The sequence below is a fragment of the Myotis daubentonii genome, chromosome 9, assembly GCF_963259705.1.
Source record: "Myotis daubentonii chromosome 9, mMyoDau2.1, whole genome shotgun sequence".
Taxonomy (NCBI): Eukaryota; Metazoa; Chordata; class Mammalia; order Chiroptera; family Vespertilionidae; genus Myotis; species Myotis daubentonii.
In genome coordinates, this window is record NC_081848.1 from 67,754,084 (window position 1) to 67,776,558 (window position 22,475).

The following is a 22,475-nucleotide window of genomic DNA, read 5'->3' on the forward strand; positions in this document are numbered from 1 at the left end:
ATGGTTCTTCTAGGTAACCTGTGTAAGGTATAAAATCAATACAACTATTATTTGAGATGCTATCTTCTATGAGAATTGAATACATAATGTATGAGATATGAAGACATATTCTTGGTCTTAAATTATAAATAGAGACTCCTCTTCCCATCTGGCCAAAGCTTTGCATATCTACATTCACATTGATTATTAGCTTTTTTGATTGTACCATAAGTTTCTGACAATAATTTTTTGATTGATAAGATATCCATTTCAATGGCATCCATCTTGAATAAATGTATTGCAGCTGCACAATTAGAGAAAGAGACAGGCTGCCTCACCTCTAAAGTTCCCATTTACAAAGCCCTGGGTGACCTAGGTAACTTACTGCTTGAATAACCCTGCTTTTGCCTTCTTGCACTTTGTCTCAGTGTTGGCTCTGGTAGGAAATACCTGAGGCTTGTCCAAATAGTAAGGCCCAGGTGTGTGCCCGCAAGCATCCCTCGCTGATAACATCACTATTGATAGTCTGAGACTGATACAATGCACACAGTCATTGAAACGTTGGTAAAGTATGCTTTAAAGGGGCAAGATATTTTGAAGTGGTTGTTTTGATATACTAGTAGCTATTATGACCTCCTCTTTTGATCCAAAGTCATCTGAAGTACAGTATGTCAAAAGACCTACCTACTCTATTTCAGCTTTTCCAATATTTGGAGTAATTTGTAAACAAACATAAGCACCTGAATCATAATCTTTGCATTATTGACAATCACCATGTCTCTTTAAAGTAACAAGACAAAAGGCTTTCTAAACAGTTGGTGGAGTGATTGAGAAAAATCTGAAAAAAATATATATATATTAATACTTTTCATTATAAGTTCAGCTTATTTACCAAATACAAAATCTAAGGCCATGATATGTAAATTTTAGTATTTTGTTATTGCTATCTTAGTCCTTATTTGGCACATCTGTTGTTTTTGCTTATGGAAACACTTCTAATGATTTTCCAATCATATGTCCCTCTTTGCATACAAATGACTTGGTCATTCTGATTATTCATGAACTCTTAGTGAAGAGGCATGGAAAGAAGAATACAAATGACTATCAAGCACCAATAAAGGACGCATTGTGTGCTAAGCACTGTTCTGAGCACTTTACATATATTAACTCTTATGGCCCACACAATAACTGTAGGGAGTGTACAGTATAACCATATCAATTTGAAAGTCAAGGAAAATGAGGCACAGGGAGGGAAATAAATTAACCTCGGTCACTCAGATAATAGATGGTGAAGTCAGGATTCAAGTAAAGTCATGATGTCTTTGGAATATATTTTTATAAGCACAATGCTTCCTTTATGTTAAGGTCACCCTGAATAGATAGGAAATGAAAAGCGGGACAGAAAGGACATTTCATAAATAAAAATAGACAAAAACCCTTGTTACTATCGATGACTGAAGCATTACGTTCATTGGAAAACTAAGGTGGTGTAAATGTATAGGGCAGAGTGTCAGGTCTGTCCTGCCCATTACTCCTATTGATAACAGATATGTATCGTGCAAAGAAAAAAGACAGTTTTGTAGAGCATAATGCTCTTCAAGATCTTTGGTGATAATTCAGTTTAAGCTGTTTGATTAAATTTTCAAACCAGTGTTTTCTACTCACCTGAGTGGAGAATCTGCTTTGACTTCCTACTGTTTTAATCATCAGTTGTTGGAGAACGTATTTAAATGTTTTTCTACTCTCCTGACACTCATTTTGTTAAAGTTTTAATCTGGTAAAAGGGTTGCAAGTAATTACCCGAGGGAGAGAGCACCTGGATTTCTGTTAATTATTCTCAGAATATCCCATTAGGAAAAGTAAAAAATATTTCTTACCTGGGTCTAACTAAAAAAAATAAATATGCAATATCACTAAACACCATAATTATTCATATGCCTTTGTCAGTATCTGGTACATTATACGCACATATACACACAATATGTGAGTAAATGAAATTGACTTCTTAAGAAAATGATTCAACATTTGATTGTCATGAAACAATGTCTTTTGACTTGTATCTGCCAATAAATCAGTAATAAATCTTTTCTTCAGCTGATTACAAAGTATCTTTCATCTTTATCTGTTTTTAAGGATTTTTCTTTATCACTGCTTTTCAAGTTAATTGTGATGTGCTTGAGTTTAATTTCCTTTTTGTTTATACTGCTTAGAATTGTCTTAGCTCCTTATATCTTTAGGAGTATAGTTTTTTTAATGAAAATAAATTGGGAAGAAATTTTTTTCAAATATATTTTTATTATTTCAGAGAGGAATGGAGAGGGAGAGAGAGACAGAAACATCAATGATGAAAGAGAATCATTGATCAGCTGCCTCCTGCTCTCTACCTTTGGAGATTGAGCCCACAACCAGGGCATGTGACCCCCTGGTTCATACGCCCACGTTCAACCACTGAGCAACACCAACTGACTGGAAGAAATTTGGCCACTTCTATTCCAATGGTTTCTCTGCCCCATGTGGTTCATTTTTTTCAACTTGGACCCACATTTAAATGTACAGTATGTAGCTTGTCATTGTTCTACAGATCACTGAGACTATTTTCATGGTGTTTATTTAGTATTTTGCTTTCTCTCTGGCTTCATTTTGGGTAGTGTATATTGTAATATGTTTAAGTGTAGTTATCATTTCTTTTTCAGTGTATAATCTGCTATTATTCTCATTCAAAAATATTTGTTCATATTTGATATTACATTTTAACCACTAGAAATCCTGTTTGATTACTTTTTAATATTTTATTTGTCTCTTCAAAAGGTTAGTGTTGTTATTAAATCATTCAATTATATTGAACCTTGTTTTGTACTGATCTCAGCCTACCAATATTCAATGTTGTGGATGGACCAGCCCTTGTAGTTTCCATGGTCGCGAGATGCCCTTTGTCAATAACCAACAGGAAACTTTAAAGAGATACAGGTTTATTAATTACAAGACCTGAAATTACACAGCACATCTGGGCCAAACATCAAGAAGCCTCAATGAGGGGATGCAGCCTGGCTATTTATCTAATTGTGTGACTGGCAATGTGTTTATTCAAGAGAGCAGTCTTTTTACCCAGCCCTCCAAACCTTCTCCCCACTGGCAACCATTAGTCTGATCTCTCTATGAGCCTGTTTTTATTTTGTTTGTTCATTTATTTTGCTCTTTAAATTCTACATACAAGTGCAATAATATGGTGTTTGTCTTTGTCTGACTTATTTTACTTAGCATGACACCCTCTAGGTCCATCCATGCTGTTGTAAATAATAAGATTTTATTTTTTTTAGGGCTGAATGGTATCCCATCTATATATATAAAAGGCTAATATGCTAAGTGTCCCTCCTACTGTCCAAACAGCCACTATGATGTGCACTGACCACCAGGGGGAAGATGCTTAATGCAGGAACTGCTGTACTGCAGTAACTTGGCAGTGGCAGTTCTAGGGTGATGCACCCCAAAACCAGAGAGGAGGGGTCCCAATTTGCCGGGAGCCGGTCCATCCTTGCTGTTTCAAGGGACCTGGCATATATGGCATACTGTTCTTAATATGTTTGCTCCCCTTAGCGCTGTGTGTTTTAACCAAGGTCACCTCTCCGAGAAAGGTTGTTTCCCCAGGTAGGGATTTTTCCCTGAAGTCAGGGAGGGGATAAAACCCCTCAACTAAGTGCCAGGCGGGTAATTAATCCCTTTAACTACGAACAATCATGCTTAAACTACATAATCTTTTCTCCCTGGAATGGAGATAAGAAACGCCCTAACCTTTGTAATAGAGATTGATAGGATTGAATCAACTGGTATAAATACAGTTGTAACAAGACAGAAACACTCAGAACTTAGAACAGAATCAAGAAGACAGAACCTACACGGAGCCTAGAAACAGAAGAACTTTGCTGGAGAGAGCATGCCGGAGGATCCTGGAGAGGGACTGGCCTCGGAGCCTAGAGACAGAGCCTAGCGGGAGAACATGGCAAGGGATCCTGGACTGAACCTGACTACAGAGATTGGCAGGAGAACCTGACTGGAACCTGGACACTGAACCTGACTGGAGAACCTAGCGAGGGAACATGGCTACAGAACCTCGCTGGAGATCCGAAGCAGAACCTCTCTGGAGATCCGGGCTAGAGATCCTGGCTAGGTTGCTGATCAACTGAACGCTGTCTCCGTGTCATTCCTTCTTCGCCGACTCCGTCCACACCTTTGGGGACCCCTGGACCCGCTGGGGCTGGACCCCGGCACCAATTCCTTACAGGGCTACATTATTCCACCTGTGGCCATGGGTTATGTTGTTGCTGGGGCACTGTTAGCCCTGAATCTGGTTTACTGCGCGCTTGCATTTGCGTTGCACACCCTGTACGACAGCAACTTTGCAGAGTGCCCTCTCGCTCTATGGGACCCCTCTGGGGGAAGTCAGAAAGTGGGTTTTGGCCTGATTTCTGCAGGCCAGGCCGATGGACCCCACCTGCCAGAGGACCCTGCTCACCCTGCAGATGCCCTTTGAGCCGTGGAGCCACCCAGGTGTGGCCGGCCAGGGAGGAACCATGGGAGGTTGGCACCAGGTCTTGTCCAGCCCATCTCGCCCAGTTCTGCCCCACTGGCCATCTTCTAATTAATTTCCTTTCAATATGCACGAATCTGTCCACTGGGTCACTAGTTATATACACCAAGTAGCCAGATTATTATGACCTCCCCATCAGTACTTCATTGACACTTCCAAAAATACTGAATATTGAAAACTTCCTAAACAAATACTCTCAAGGTTTTATTATTATTATTACTTGCATAACTAATTCACTTCATTGTACTGATGGGGTGGTCATAATAATCTGGCCACTCAGTGTATATGCACCACCCCTTTTTTCCCCCCCTTATCTATTGATGGGCACTTGAGTGGCTTCCATAGCTTGGTTATTGTAAGTAACCCTGCAATGAACATAGAGGTGCATTTTTTTTAACTTGTTTTTGGATTACTTCGGATATATACCCAGAAGTGGAATTGCTGGGTCATAAAGCAGTTCCAGTTTTACATTTTTGAGGAATCTCAATACTGTTTTCCGTAGTGATAGGCTTTGAAGTGGATGCCTCTTTGAAATTGATATCTGGGCATCCAAAACCTAAGTCAGTAACTTGCATAACAAAAATAAGATTGAAAACAAACACAAATATCAGGGCTTACACTACAAACATATACATGTTTTAAAGTCTTTGCCTGATAATTCCACCATCACTGTTATTTCAAGATCTATGTTAATCATCTCCTGAGTAAGATGATGTGTTCCTGCTTGCACATATATCTAATATTTGTGATTGGATTGTGACTTTTGTGAATTTTATGTTAATGACTGCTGTAATGTTTTTGTGTCTTCCTTGAATGCCAGGAGCCGGTCCATCCTTGCTGTTTCAAGGGACCTGGCATATATGGCATATGGTTCTTAATATGTTTGCTCACCTTCTTGGCACTGTGTTTTAACCAAGGTCACCTCTCCGAGAAAGGTTGAATCCCCAGGTAGGGATTTTCCCCTGAAGTTAGGGAGGGAATAAAACCCCTCAACTAAGTGCCAGGCGGGTAATTAATCACTTTAACTATGAACAATCATGCTTAAGCTACATAATCTTTACTCCCTGGAATGGAGATAAGAAACACCCTAACCTTTGTAATAGAGATTGATAGGATTGAATCAACTGGTATAAATACAGATGTAACAAGACAGCAAGACACAGAACTTAGAAGAGAGAACCTACAGACAGAACCTACACAGAACCTACAGACAGAAGAACTTCACTGGAGAGAACATGGCAAAAGATCCTGGACTGAACCTGACTACAGAAATTGGCAAGAGAACCTGACTAGAACCTGGTGACTGAACCTGGCTGGAGAACCTGGACAGAACCTGGCTGGAGAACCTAGCGAGGGAACATGGCTACAGAACCTGGCTGGAGATCCGGAGCAGAACCTCTCTGGAGATCCAGACCAGAACTTGGCTGGAGATCCTGGCTGGAGATCCTGGCTAGGCTGCTGATCAACTGAACGCTGTCCCTGTGTCATTTTTTCTTTGCCGACTCCGTCCACACCTTTGGGGACCCCTGGACCTGCTGGGGTCGGACCCCGGCACTTGAAAACTTCAATTTTTTAAACAAGGATCAGAAAGCTCTTTTTGAAGCTTATTTTCAAACTATATGAGTAGCAGTCTTAAGTAACTTTTATTTCTGAGATCTTTACATATATTATTAATTCTATATTATAACAAATAACATATTATTTCACTTATATGTAGAATCTAAAGAGAAAAATAGATGATAGAGAGATTTGACTGATGGTGACCAGAGGGAAGGAGGTTTGGGGGGCTGGGTAAGAAGACTGCTGTCTTTAATAAACACATTTCCAGACACACAATTAGATAAACAGCCAGGTTGTGTCCTCTTATTGAGGCTTCCTACCTGTGTGACCTCTGGAGTTTTCCAGCTTACAGTTCTCTGAACATTCTTTTAACAGCCTTATGGACTTTCACTGTAGGCATGCCCAATATAGGGTTCATCCACAAACTCAAGATCTTGTTATAGAAGAAAGGATGATCAATAAGAGAAAGAGACGATGTATGGGAAACAAAGAGCAACATGCCAGAAGTATGCCATCATTATCTGTAGTTATTTTAAATGTAAATGAGTTAAATTCTCCAAAGGAGAAGTTTAAACAAAATCATTATCCATCTATATGTTGTCTGCAAGAAACTTACTTTATTTACACTGTTGTAGTAGGTTAAGAAAACAGAATAAAAACAAAATTGAAAAGGTCCCTAACTGAAAAATAATGACAATAAAAACACAGAAAGAAACACATAGTTTTACTGAGGTAGAATTTAGTAGGTGTTTCAACTGAGAGAAATATCAACTCCTATGTTATTACTAAAAGAAACCTTAAATCAAAAGCAAGAGCCGGGCTGGTCTGGCTCAGTGGTTGAGCTTCAACCTATGAATCAGGAGGTCTCAGATCACTTCCCAGTCAGGGCACATGCCCTCAGTAGAGGGTATATAGGAGACAGCTGATCAATGATTCTTTCTCACCATTGATGTTTCTATCTCTCTCTCCTCTGCTCTTCTCTCACTGGAATCAATAAAAACATATATATGTATATATAATTTTTTTTAAAGCAAGAAATGCTAAGGAGGAAGTATCATTTGAGATCTAAAATATGAGGATTAACTTGGCTGAATATTAGGGAAACAATCTATTTGTACATTATAATTAGTTTTGCTCTGAATTAAAAAAAGAATGCAATTATATATATTAGAAATAGTGACATTTGCCTTTATCAAAGTTATTAGAACAATATTCCATATTGAATATTAAATACAAAGTTTACATGGATTCCTAAAGACCCTATGGAAGGCATTTTTTACCTCTTTGTTCCTTAAACTGTATATCAAGGGATTAAGCATAGGGATCACTAAAGTGTAAAACACAGAGGCCATTTTATCAGTATCAAAGGAGTCAGTGGATTTGGGCTGTGTGTACATAAATAGTAGCGACCCATAGAATACAACCACCATTGTCAGATGAGAACCACATGTGGAGAAAGCTTTTTTCCTGCCCTCTGCAGAATGCATTCGAAATATGGCAATCAGAATGAGAATGTAAGATACCAAAACTACCAGCAGGGAAGAGAGCAAATTAAGTGCTGAAAATAATATGATCAGCAATTCTATTTCTTGTGCATTTGAACAGAGCAAAAGTACCAAGGGCACATCATCACAGTAGAAATGATTTATGACATTAGAGCCGCAAAAGTCCAATGTAAAAATCTTAATAGTGAACAGTAGAGCCTGAAAGATACTGTACAGGTATGGAATACCCACCAGCACATGACAGCGTCTCTGGGACATAATAACATTGTAGAGCAAAGGGTTACAGATGGCCGAATAGCGGTCATAGGCCATGGCTGATAAGATGAAAAATTCACTGATAATAAACATAAGGAAGAAAGCCAATTGGGTGGCACATGCATAATATGAAATGACATTTTGATCCATAACAAAATTCACCAGCATCTTGGGACAAATGACAGTGGAATTGCCAAGATCAATGAAAGCCAGCTGTTTGATAAAAAAATACATAGGTGTGTGTAGGCGGGAGTCCACCTGGGTCAAGATGATCATGCCCAGGTTGCCTACCACTGTGATTGTGTAGATGATGAGGAAGGCCATGAAAAGTGGAACCTGTAGCTCAGGCTGCTTTGTGACTCCCATGAGAATGAATTCAGTCAGTGATGTTAGATTCTGTTGGCTCATTGTGTCCAGATAGCTCTGCAAAGAAAAAAGAGGTTATTAGCTTTCATGCGGTGTCACCTAAACATAATTATAATCTTTGCAGGCAGATTGAAAAAAATCCTATAGAATAAAAGCCTAATATGCTAAGTGCCCGACCATTTGTATGACTGTTTGACCAGTTGCTATGACACACACTGACCACCAGGGGGCAGATGCTCCAACTGGTAGGTTAGTTTGCTGCTGGGGTCCTGCCAGTCTGGACTGGGTGGGCCGGACCAGACACACCCTGGGGCCCTTCTTCAGTCCCTCCCTGGCCGCAATCATGCAGCAGTGGGGTTCCTCAGCTTGGCCTGCACCCTCCCGCAATCCAGAACCCCTCAGGGGATGCCAGAAAGCTGGTTTTGGCCCAATCCTGCAGGCTAGGCCAAGGGACTCCACTGGTGCATGATTCTGTGCACTGAGCCTCTAGTTTTTCATAATAGGGGATAGAAATAATTCCCACATCTAGTTTTAAAATTAAGTGATAGAATCTTTTACTTTCTTAGAGAAGTGATGCACATGAAACACACACTGTTAAGACAGATTAAACTCTAACTAGAGTCAACAATGTTTGGAACATATCCATTGACTTTTTAAAAAGCCATATACATATTAGAAATATTTATTTCACCTAAACAATGACATCACGATTTTTCTTTAGTACACTTAAATTTCTGTCTGGGAAGTCTTGTAGAATTTTGATTTTCTAAGAGAGAGACAGAGATAATGTGAAGTTAATGATGTTTAAGATTTTAGGCCCCTCATTTGCACTTTTAAAGATCTAGGTGGAGCCTTAACAATACAGTCACAAAGTGATGTATTTGCAACTTAAATGTAAGATAGTTCAAGCTGAACCAAGCACACTTTTTCTTTCCATTCCAACTTTGACTCCATCATATTCAACTAATATCATAGTGCATTGGCGAGTGCACAAATATTTGTGGGGTCCAACTAAGGAGAGACTGAGTTAATAATACCTTATTTGATATTTAGTGGATGTATTTATGAAAGCCAAATTTATCATTAGTAATGCTATCTATTCTGGTGTTGGAATGACTTCTAAGAACTCTCTTACTACACAATATGCTGAGATATATCTAAAATTTCACTAATAAAACTACTACATTTATACTTTTATAATATTTGTGAGTACTTGCTCATTGACAACTGAAATTTAAAATTTTTTCCATTCTAAATAAATATTCACATTAATGCCATCATTTACATGTGCAACCTTTTTTCTTTTTTAAAAAAAGAAAATCTTCAAACTTGTATAGGCTTCAAAAGACATAAGATCTGGATCCATTTCTGCTAAAATAGTTAATATTAATATTTAGGCATTATAAATATTTATTTTTATATGCTTTCTTTCCTCTAATATGATATTTATATGCATTAATTTATTCCTCCCTTGTAAATATGATAAAGCACATAAAGCACATTAATATTTATATGAGTAATTATTGAATCTCATATTACTGACACTTTATTTCTTGAATTGTACAATGGAGTACATATAGAGTATAACGCTGTGATTTTCAAATGTTTCAATGGTAAGTCCTGTCCTCTTCATTTCATAAAATTTACGTGGGAAGTCAGGAAAACAAAGTGGAACTGCTCTGATTGAAGACAGTGGAGCTGCTTTAGCTCAACCCCCTCGTGTTTACTTCCTCTCGCACTGAGTTTCTCTTCAATGAAAATCTGGAACTCTGCAAGCATGATTTTCAATTGGAGTTCAAAATATTCAGCCAGTTAAAACACAAAACAGAGTTATGTAATGTAATGCTCAGCTTTAGACTGTCCCGCTATCAGGTAGAAACTCCTGGGAGCTTGGCCCAAGGTCCAAACCAACAGTTAAGAGCAGCTGAGGCAGGAGTCACCCTATGGCTGTTGGCAGAATTCTAGGAATCTATCGTTTTTTTGGTATCCATTTAGCCAGTCTGATCCAAGGATTAGTGAATGGGATGGGCAGCGGGAGGCAAACGTGGAAATTCGTGAGCCACTTCTGTTCCGCTTTCCTAGATCAGGTTGTCTGCTGTTCCCGCCTTGATCTCACTCTGTTTTGGGGTTCTTTCCTCTTTCACAAATAAGAACATTTGTTGCAGGGCCTGCTATTGTGGGCTTTCTTATAGGATAGGAGATGCACTGGATTCAGCAAAGGAATTCCGAATTCCAGTAGCAATCCCCTCAAGCTGAAGTCTTCAGTGCTTTGCTAAGAATTATTCTGGTGTTATTTGAGTTTAGCTCCATTGTTAGTGCCAGTTATTCCTCTCTCAGAAGATATCTAGATTCTTTCGCCCTGCTCATTTTTTTATATTTATGCTTTAATTTTATTGTGATAAGAATACTTAATATGAAATATACCCTGTTAAAGATAAATACAGTCAGTGTGAAAAAACAAACTGAGTAGTAGGCAGCCAGGAGAGGAAAAAAGCAAACAACTAAATAAATATACAAGTTTATCGTTAGAGTTTCGCCTTACATATAAAAAAATATATATCTTATAGTAAAAGTATTTGTAGTATATAAAGTATTGCATGAGTAATACATATATAAAATACATTTTCCCCACAATTACATTGAATATTTTTATATAAAATAATATTTATCAAATATTACATAACATTAAAATTTTTTGTTGTTTATCTGTAATGCAAATGTAATTGGGAATCCTATATTTTATCTGGAAAGCTTAACTTCTTCTTTACTTGCAATATCTAAATGCCACTATCGACTTACATAAGTCAAATGAATCTATGATATTTAGTTAAGTCATAGGATTTAAGGCCCTAAAAATACCATTCTGTGCCAGGGAACCCCAGCTAACAAAGGATATAATGAGTTTTTGTGGCATTTTAGAATCAGCTGTGAGTAACCATAAGCGTGTCCATACTCAGAAGCCAAGAATAATGGGAAATTACCAACACCATGGTGATAATCAAAGCACAATTCCAATCTACTCGCCTCTAATGAAGAATTGGATTTCCGTCTCCTAAGATACTCTTACCTTTTCTTTAAGTGGGGAGAATTTAGGCTTGTCCTTTTTTGAGATGCTCCCTGAAGAAGTCACATGTAATTGATGCTCAAATAATATGAGAGACTTTTAAAATTCTACCTCATGGTGCCTGCTAATGACCCAGAGCACCCTGTGCATTCCCTAGTGAGAAAATGTAAGGGGCAATGCCAGGGAGGAAACTGAAAACAGCAGAGATTACCTAAACAGTCCCTGGAGGCCTGCATGATGTAAAGGTACTCACTCACAGAGTCAATGATTAAAGTAACTATGGAAAATACTTTGACATAACTTTATCCCAATAAAACCAGCACTGTTCCAAAAATTGTGATAAACTTAGAATGACATTGCATAGGATTTTTCTTTGAATTAATTAATGAAATAAAAATATGGGGTCACCACTAGATTAAAAATATATCACTGATATATTCAGGGGACATCAAGCTCAGATAAACCATGTAATTTGCCCTGAGTCACATGATTCATAACTAGGAGATTGAAATGAATGCCTTACATTTAAATGAGTGATATATATGCCTTTTGCTTTCATGTGACAAACCTGTAACAATAATTGTAATGCAATGTATTACTATAATGATTGCCTTGACTGTAGCGTTCCCTGACTTGAGATCTCAACACTCTTGGATAATGTTCAGTACAACCTCATTGAGAGCAAAATCTAATATAAGATAGTATAATTCATCTCTCATAAATGTCACTCATGCCCTCCTCCTCTATGACTTCCATATGTGTGAGAATTGAGTATTTGCATACAGTTAAACATATATCCAAGTCGTAGAGGTGTCTAGCTCCTTAACTATATCCTCAGCATTCTATGCTTTCTTAGCTGCGACCCTTACTGCCTTTACAGACCTTCCTAGTGATCAATGGTCAATTGCATCTCCTATGAACCTAATAGCATCTATTCAGGTGACCATGGAAATATGGGAAAGCTTTTTAAAACTTTCTTTTTGCATATATTTTCTTTACTTCCCTTCTTTATAGGTTTCATTTTTTTAAAAAAATTGCTAATAACAGCAACTTTTCCTGTACGAGGCAGAAACTGAGTTGGCCATGCTTGATGTCAAAATCAGGGGTGATAAAATAGATAATAATGCTGCCAGGAGGACTGGGGGAGAGCGGAGAAAAATAAACAAGTAAACATTGTTATCGAACCCAAGTTTGTATGCCAAACGCTATGTGAAGCTAGCTAACAAAGCATTGAATATGCAGCAAGGCAAGAGTTTATTTAATGAGGCAGACAAACAGAAGCTGGGAAGGAAACCCAGATAAGCCTCCCTGAACAAGGCTTGAAGCAAATTTAAAGAGGAAGATGAGGAGGGGCTATATATATTCTTTAATTCTAATTCAGGGATCTGGTTGGATGGTCTTGGATCTAAGCTATCTAGAAGTAAGAGATGCAAAAGAGGGCCGGAGAGAACAAAGTGATTTCAGTCTAACAGAGTTTGATTGGTCAGTCCTACACGTTCCCACATTTGGTCTGGGTATCTGATCTTCCATACTGGTTGACCTCTCACTTTCTGGTGGGCTCAGATGGCAAAGCGTAGCACCTTTTGTTACTTGAGTTCCATGGTTCCACTCTGCTTACTAAGAGGTTCATTTGGCTGCTATCTGCACAGACTCAGGTTCCATAGGTGTTTGCTGGTGTTGGGTACTTGAGGAGGGGTGGAGAGCTGCTTCCAGTTTTCTGTAGGATAATGGAGGCTTCAACATGGCTTCCTCCAAATAGTTACTTATTGTGACTGAATCCTCCTGCAACCATCGGCTACATTTGTTTCCCATAGGAAGGCACAGCTTCTTTTTAACTAGCTAGGTTTTTACACAGGTATTCATATTCACTCACTCATTCATTCACTCATTCATTCATTTATTCTTCCTGATCCCTTGCTTAGACCATTGTCAATAAATTAGCCTATGGTCTTTTCTTTTTGGTAAAGGATTCATCTAATTTTTTTTCCCCCTTTTGACTTTTATTTTAAAAAGCATTTTAAATGTATTTATTGCGTTCTATAGTTTTGATTATGGAGATGTTCTTTCTGATTATGTTTTACAATTGGATAGTAAATTCATCTTTAGCAGGACCTTTTCTGTGACAGTCCTGAAAGGTCACTCTGGTAGCCACATTGTGATGAACTCAGACCACTGTATGTAAATATATATATACGAGAGGCCTGTGGCATGAAAAGATTCGTGCAATAGGCTTTCCCTTCCCCTGGCTGCTGACACTGGTTTTCCTCCGGCACCTGGGGCCCAGGCATTCACTCCAGCCGGAACCGCCTTCAGTCTTCGCTCTGCCGCTTCGCATCTATGTATGCAAATTGACTGCCATCTTTGTTGGCGGTTAATTGCATATCTCACTGATTAGCCAATGGGAGGCGTAGTGAAGGTATGGTCAATTACCATGTTTGTCTATTGTGAGATAGGATTAGAGGCCTGGTGCATGAAATTTGTGCACTGGGGGTGTCCCTCAGCCCAGCCTGCACCCTCTCCAATCTGGGACCCCTTGGAGGATGTCTGACTGCCGGTTTAGACTCAATCCCTGCGTGATCAGGCCTAAACCGGCAGCTAGACATCCCTCTCACAATCGGGGACTGCTGGCTCCTAACCACTCACTTGCCTGCCTGCCTGATTGCCCCTAACTGCTTCTGTCTGCCAGCCTGATCACCTCCTAACCACTCTCCTGCTGGCCTGATTGACGCCTAACTGCTCCCTTGCTGGCCTGGTCACCCCCAACTGCCCTTCCCTGCTGGCCTGTTCACCCTAGACTGTCCTTCTGTAGGTTGAATGTTGTCAGCCACTTCTTCTGTGATATTCCCTCACTCCTAAAGCTGTCGTGTTCTGAAACCTCCATGAATGAGCTGTTACTCTTAACCTTCTCTGGCATCATTGCCATGGGCACCTTCCTGATTGTGATAATTTCCTACATGTTCATTGTTCTTGCTATCTTGAGGATCCACTCAGCAGCAGGCAGACAGAAAGCCTTCTCCACCTGTGCCTCTCACCTGACTGCTGTCACCATATTCTATGGAACCTTAAGCTTTAGTTATATTCAGCCTAGCTCCCAGTATTCTGTAGAACAGGAGAAGGTAGTTTCTGTGTTCTACACCCTAGTGATTCCCATGTTAAACCCACTGATTTACAGCCTGAGGAACAAAGAGGTAAAGGATGCTGGGAAAAGGGCCTTAGAAATGAAACATTTTCCCTGTTAAGTTGAAGACATTTTTAAATCCTACCAGTCGGTTCTCACTTTTAATATTTCAGTAAATGTAAAGCTTCTAAAGATGTACAGATTTTTTTTTCTTTTTCTTTTCTTTTTAAATTTTTTTTCAACCGCAGTTTACATTCAATATCATTCCACACCAGTTTCAAATGTACAGCAAAATACCTGGAAAACCATACAATCTACAGACTGGTCTCCCCACTGCCCCAAGCAGCCACCTTAAGAATTTTTCATTCTATACCCTTATTTGTCATGTAAGGAGGTGGCCAGAAAGGAAAAGTTGTTTAATTCATGTAGCTGCATCCCAAAAATAATAGCCTATCACATATGTTTTCTGATATTCTAGGTTGTTATTTTCTAAATCAATAACAAAATCCACTATTACATTTATATTTTTCCTTTATTTGGAGAAAACAATTGCATAATAAAACTTGCATTTAAGGACATAAAAACAGGGCACTTACAAAGAAAGAAGTAATTGGTCTCAGGTTTCAAAGAATACAGATATTCTATTGAACATGCTTTCATTGGCTTATGTTTTAACTAGTCTAAAGACTGGTTATGATATTGCAATTTATAATAAGAAACATATATTTGGTCTTAATTCTGATTTGTGGCATAGCTCCGAAAACCCTTTTATCACCCAAAATGCTTAGAAAGCTCCTGGTGTGAAGGGAAACATCTCTTTTGTCTTTCTGTCTGTCTTTCTTTTTCTTTTTCTTTTTTGTTTTGTTTGCATGGTACAGCATTTGTGCTTTGGGGTGTTTATTTCCACAGAAGGCTTCTTGCTGTCAGTAATGGCCTATGACTGTTATGTTGCTACTGCCACTCCTTTGCTTCACAGTGTAGCCATGTCTAAGAGGAAGTGTGTAGAAATGGTCACTGGGTCATGTATCTGTGGAATAATTAATACACACAATAAACTTTAGCAGACTTTCCTGATTGTTGATTCATTTTCTTTGATATCCTTTATGATATATTGGTAACCCAGTGAATAAACTTTTTTAAAATTTATATTTATTTCATGTTTTTTTTTGTTTTAGAGTAATAAATTATATCCTATATAATAAAAGAATAATATGCTAATTAGACTGGAATTCCTTCTGGGCATCCTTCAGATGTCTTTCTAGGTGAAGCCGGGGCTGTGAGGGAGGCCTGGGTCCTGGGTGCCAGAGGGAAGCCAGTCCGGCAGCCAGGGGAAGGAAGGCCTATTCTTGAACAAATTTTGTGCATCGGGCCTCTACTATTTATATAAACTTTCAATTGTATATTGCTTATATACTGAAATGCAATGGCATTCTGTGTGTTGCCTGTGCATACTGTGATATTGTTATATTTAACTATTAGTTATAGTAACTTTTGCAGATTCATGTTCTACATAAACAATCATGTCATCTTCAAATATAGACTATTTTATTTATTTTAAAATTTTACATCTTTTATTTATTCCTCTGATCTTATTGCACAGGCTGGGGACGCCATCATGATATATGATAGTTGTGGTCATAAAAAGTAGCCTTCTTGTCCAGTGTTGGTGAGAAGACAATAATCCTTTCATGATTATATATGGAGTTCTCTGTAAGTTTTATTGTATGTGTTTTTAAATCAATTTTTAAGACGTTTCTTTCCATTTTGAGATTGCTGAGAGTTTAATTTTATGCTATAAATGGATACAGAATTTTATTAAATGCCCTTTCTATATCAATTGAGAAATTCATAGTTTTCTTTTTTAATTCTGTTGATATGATAAATTACATTAATGTATTTCAATGCTGAACTGGGCTTGTATTCCTAAAATAAACCTCATAGATGGTTTTTGAATTATCTATAAGTTGTTATAAAATAAAAATTAGCCACAAGGGAAAATCAATTTATATGACTGTTACTGGATCTGAAATCAAGAGGTTAATCTAAGTATAATCATCTCTGCAAGAGATAGAGACTACATTTATTCAATAGGTATGAAATTCTTTATGACTACACAAAATTTAATGACTGTAAAAAAACCAAAGTCTTGAAAAAAATCTGTTATACTACTTCTAAATCATTGAAAAAAATAGGTCCATAATTTCTATAGAATTAAATTTAACTAATCAAAAATGACACAGGAAGGATGGGAGAAATACCAGATGGCTTTGTGAAGGGCATGGCCCTCACTGTTCCAGGGTGTGCTGCTTACATACTAGACATTAGAGCTCTTCCTGACTTCTGAGACCTCTCTACCTCATAGCATCCGTTTTCAGCTCTCCAGTGGTTATAATTTCTCCAGGGAACCCATAGCCATAGATGATATTGATATTGATAGATATAGCTACAGGTAGATAGATATAGATATAGATATAGATATAGATATAGATATAGATATATAGATGATATAGATACAGATAGATATAGTCTCCAGGGAATGCAATGCTTTCTTTCTTCAATAAGAAATCATACACAGATGAAATTTGACACTTGGGAATATTATGATTATTGTGAATCACTAAAAATTTAATGAATCACAGATCTTTCCTTGTTTTAAACATAATAATATTTAACTTCATATTCTTACTTTTCAATTAGCATTCTCACTCTCTTTCATATTTCAGGAGCTCTTTCAATGATAAACTATATATGTTGATTAATGATGTTTCCCCTCATAGGTTTGATACATATTCCTAAGAGGTATGTTCTTCCCTTTATCAGTCTAATCACCATGATGGGCAGTTGTTGCATGTGTACATGAATCAGGACAATCCTATATAATAAAAGCCTAATATGCAAATTGTCCCTTTGACTGGGAGTTCAACCAGGAGTTTGATCACTCACTATGACATGCGCTGACCCCTAGGGGACAGCGCAGAACATGGCGGGCGTTGGTGATGAGGCACTGGCAGTAGGTGGCAGTGGAGGTGCTGCAGGCCCCAGTGGGCTTCCAGGTGAGCTGGGTCACAGCTGCCAGGACCACAGGGGCCAGTAGGGCTCCCTGTGGGTTCACACAAGAGCCAGTCTGCAAGGCTAGCTGGGAGAGAGTGTGCTGCCCACCGGGCTTCTAGGCAGCACTGCTGGGCGGTCCAGAGGCCCATGCTGTGCCCCAACTCACAGCGTCTAGCCACGCTAACCGCATCTCTGCATGGGGACTCGGGTGCCGTGACTCAGGCAGAGGGGGTTGTGCTGGGGCCTGGAGGCCCAGGGCCCAGAAGTCAGCTGGGACCTGCCCTTCCACACAAGGTGCTCACACTTTGGTTGCCTACCAGGCCTAGGGACCACACTCGTGCATGAATTTCATGCAACAGGCCTCTAGTATTCTATAAATTGTATATCTTTGGGGAGAGTTTTTTCACATCTTCGTCCATATGAACGGCACACCCTAAAGTAACATGGTGCTCAACCTTCACAACTGCGTGTGGTACTCCACCATTTTCATTGTATCATTTAGGAATGTTTTTCCCATGCATGTAATAGGTTATGAAATGAACACTGGCTCAAGGAAGAGGGCTTAATTTAAAATAAAAATGATCACATGTTGGGCCTCATGGCATTTACTCGTTCAATAGCTTAACAATGTGTGAGTCAATATATTCTATTACTCATAAATTAAACTTCCCAAGTAGATGAAATGCTCATAGAAATGTTCTTCAAAATATGAGAAGCAGAAGGTAATGGAGAATAAGTATTCCCCTCACAGACCTCCCTTGTTTTGGGAAAGAACATTTATCTCTTATATTGTTCCTGAAAGAATTCTTTCTATAAATAATTAGCAATAGGCTTTTGGCTTTTTTGGAATTCTGCTTCTCCTTATCTTCATTTCTCAGACTATGTCCTGCCTTCACTTTGTTTTGGCTTTCTATTTGAACAAAATCACTCATTTAAAAATAATTACATGATTAATTTATATGTATGTGAGTTAATTTATTTACTTGTAATTGAATAATTATATCTCTCTTGAATTAATTTCCTGTGCCAGCCATGGCTTTCACTGTTTCGTTTTGGTCCTCGGGGGGCGGGGACTGCTTGTGACCCTCGGGTCTTTATGACTTGGGGGCTCTGACCACAGAGCGCGCCTATGTGAAACTTGTTTTGTTTTTAAATCTTTCTGTTATTTCTCCTGTTCTAATTCTACGTCTGCCAAAGTGAAGTTTTACTTCCTGATATCTTTGGGATGATATCAATGAAGCATAAAAATTATATTAAGAGAAAACTTAGGACCTTTTTAAGAGAATAAAGTTGAGCGTGAACTTGATTACCTGGTTTGAAGTCTGGTTCTAACACCTAATATCTTGGTGGACTTGGACAATACTTAGCTTCTCTGAATCACCTTTTTCTAATCTAAAAAATTAAAATTTTGGTAAGACCTGTCTCACAGAGTTGTTTGTGATAATCAAATTCATCAAGACATGTAGAATGCTCGAAAGTTTCAGATATTATTACTTGGTAGTAATAATGATTATCTTCAAGATTCCTTTTAACTGCATTAACAATTTTATATTTATCTTCACATGACACTGTATCATGTACTTTTTTATATTGTGAGACTTTATTTTATTTTTTAGAGAAGTTTTACGTTCACAGAAAAATTGAGAAGGCATGGAGAATTCTCATATATTCCATTCCCTGACCCACAAATGCTAGCTTCACCCATCCCATTAGCAACAGTCCTTAACAAAGTAGTACATTTGTTAAAATCCACGAACCTACATTGGCACATCATTTTCATCTAAACGCCATAGTTTACATTGGGTTCACTGTTGGTGTTTATTGTACATGCCATTGGTCTGAACAAATATTTAATGACTTGTATACACAATTATAATTTCATATAAAGTGTTTTCGCTACCCTAAGTATCCTCCAAACTCCTCTTGTTCATCTTTCCCGATACCCTAAACCCTGGCAACTTTTCTAATGTCTTCTTTTCCTGAATGTCACATAATTGGAACCATGCAGTACATTGTCTTTTCAGATTAGCTTTTTTCCACATAGTTACATGCATTTAAGGTTTCACCACATCTTTTCGTGGCTTGATAGCTCACTTCTTTCTAGTGCCAAATAAAACACCATTACCTGGATGTGCTATAGTTTATCTGCCCCTCCACCTACTGAAAGACATTTTGGTTGCTTTGTATATATACTTTTTAAATGTTATTCCAATGAAATATTTGTATTAAATGTTCATTGGTTAAAACACCTAATTTTAATAGCATGATAGTGAACACAGTAAATATTGTAGACAAGTAGTTTAAATAAAATCCCAGAGATATTAAGAAGAATAAAAGTAAACAAAAGGAAAATAAAATTAAGCACATGGGAAAATGTGGAGACTGACATGTAACAACTATGTACAAAAGGCAAGATAATTATGCTCTGGTCACGTATCAGGCTTCACTTACATTAGAAATAAGACATCGTGCAAACAACAGGAATCTTTTCCTTTGCTTCCCACAATTAAGATAATCGATGCAGTTAAAGAATAAAGTCAGTTAAAACACAGTGCATAGTCAATATGATTAAAACTGGGAAGGAGCCTGAGAAAAGAAAGGCAGCACAATTAGTTTATCATAGGATAGTCTTCTTACCCAAGGATATAAAAGTAACTTTTAAAATTGGAAAATTACGTTTTTTTCAAAGAGATAAGGAACGATAATCTCGAAAACCAAAAAGCCAGTTATTAAGCAAGAACAACTAGTTGGAAAAAAATAAAAAAGAGCAACTGGCTGGGGGGAAACAGTTCAAAACTAGGAGCTTCTCTGTGGGGCCTCAGAAATTTACCTCAATTTGAGTATCATCTGACATCAACAAAAGGAACTAATAAAGACAAAATTAGGTGCCAATCAGAACCTCAGGACTGCCAAATTACAATATACGTTCAGTTAATAGACTCAGGTATGGAAGAGAGGCAATGAGGAGGAAACAGTGGGATCCCAGTGTTTGGAAGGGGTATTTAAGCAAAGCAATGTGACTGACACTTCAAATCATCAGATATCACATTCACAGCCATTAGTAAGTACCATTCTAAAACAGATCAGGGAAAGGCATTAAGGTTAAATCCAAAGGAAAGGACACACCCACATACACACAGTCACACATACAGATGCTATGATTTTATTCTCATAAAGATGAAACACCAGAATCCTTGACAGCTTTTTTTCTATATTCACCTAACACATTCTACTACACCTATAGTTTAAGTATATAATCCATCCTTCCCCTCAAGAAAGGCAAATATTTTTACTATCTTGTTCATTAATCTATCTATAAGAATTAGAAGTGTTTAGCATTAGTAAGACAGTAATTCAGGTTAAACTCATCTCTGCTTCTTATTTCTTTAGGAGGAATATACAGCAAAATTTCAAGTTCAGAACCTAGTTTATAGGAATGATACTGTATGTAAACCCTTAAGAAAAAGTATTACATAGTTTTTTCCACACCCTTTGTAGTGCACATTTTACACCTTTGTTCCTCAAGCTATAGATCAAGGGATTCAACATGGGGATAACGAGGGTGTAAAATATGGAAGCCACTTTATCACTGTCAAAGGAATGACTGGACTCCGGTTGCACATACATAAATAGCAAAGTCCCATAGAACACTATGACCACCGTCAGGTGGGAGCCACAGGTAGAAAAAGCCTTGTACCGACCCTCAGCAGAGTTCATCCTGAGAATGGATTCAAGAATGAGGAGGTAAGACACGAGAACTACCAGAAGGGATGAAATCAAATCAAAACCAGCTAAACTCAGAATAATCATTTCAACTTCATGTGTATTTGAGCAGAGCAATGATAACAAGGGGAGACTGTCACAGTAGAAGTGACGGACAACATTGTAGCCACAGAAAGGTAAATTGAAAATCTTTATGGTGACTAGGAGAGAAACAAATGTACTATAGAGATAGGGAATCGCCACCAGCAGCTGACATAGCCTTTGTGACATGACGACTTGGTAAAGCAGAGGGTTACAGATGGCCACATAACGGTCGTAGGACATTGCGGATAGAATAAAAATTTCACTAACAATAAACACAAGAAAAAAGGCTAGTTGTATAGCACAAAAATAATAGGAGATTGTGTTTTGACCCACAACAAAATTTGCTAACATTTTGGGTCCCACAGTTGTTGAATAACCAAGATCAGTGAAAGCCAGGTGTCTGAGAAAGAAGTACATGGGTGTTTGGAGCCTGGAGTCCACCTTGGTGAGGATGATCATGCCCAAGTTGCCCACCACGGAGATCACATAGATAATCAAGAAGAGTCCAAATAATGGAGCCTGCAGCTCAGGGCGGTCTGTGATCCCCGTGAGAATGAATTCATTTAACACTGTTAGATTTTGTGTTTCCATGCAGGTTTTCTGGGAAACCTATTCTGGAAAGACACATCAGCATAGTCAAAAGATTTCACGTATTATACCTGGAAGATTTTTAGTATTCAAAGCTAGTATAAATAGGATGCATCCAGCTTATTATAAACTTTCCAGTTTATAATATATAAAAATAAACCTGTCTCACAAAAAACAATATTTTCAAATAGAGCTAGAGACAAATGGAGGTGAGTGATATCGGCCAAAACAGTCAATACAATTGACAGAAATTAGGTGTATAAATAAGAAAACTATAATAAATTAAAATGAGAATTATTTGTCTTTACATGGTAAAACATTATATATATATAATCTCAGTTATATCCTCATTTAAGGTATGTACAAAACTTTAGTCAAAATTGTAACATCCAAAACTCTTCATTATCATATACAAAACCAATATTTTGGATCATTTAATCTCCATTTATCTCTACCAACAACTCTATGAGGAAGCATTGGCATTGGTTTCATATAACAAGATTTAAAAAAATTTTCTTTGGATAAAGAGATACTATACTCTTTAATGTAAGTTTAAAAGTGTGCACATTGAATATAATAAAGTCACTATGTTACACA

General features: G+C 37.9%; 2 protein-coding genes across 2 annotated transcripts; both read right to left on the bottom strand.

Annotated features, from left to right (window-relative positions):
• Positions 1-7,350: 7,350 nt before the first annotated feature.
• Positions 7,351-8,292, bottom strand: LOC132241170 (olfactory receptor 8K5-like). Its single transcript, XM_059709369.1, has one exon. It carries the CDS (start codon positions 8,290-8,292, stop codon positions 7,351-7,353), a length of 942 nt encoding a protein of 313 aa, XP_059565352.1.
• Positions 8,293-20,939: 12,647 nt separating this feature from the next.
• LOC132242279 (olfactory receptor 8K3-like) lies at positions 20,940-21,881 on the bottom strand. The gene has a single exon (XM_059711180.1). It carries the CDS (start codon positions 21,879-21,881, stop codon positions 20,940-20,942), a length of 942 nt encoding a protein of 313 aa, XP_059567163.1.
• Between the last annotated feature and the right edge of the window lie 594 nt (positions 21,882-22,475).

What these genes read in the sequence shown, in the direction of transcription:
- LOC132242279 (XM_059711180.1), bottom strand. Translation starts at nt 21,881, where the DNA reads ATGGAAACACAAAATCTAACAGTGTTAAATGAATTCATTCTCACGGGG.
- LOC132241170 (XM_059709369.1), bottom strand. Translation starts at nt 8,292, where the DNA reads ATGAGCCAACAGAATCTAACATCACTGACTGAATTCATTCTCATGGGA.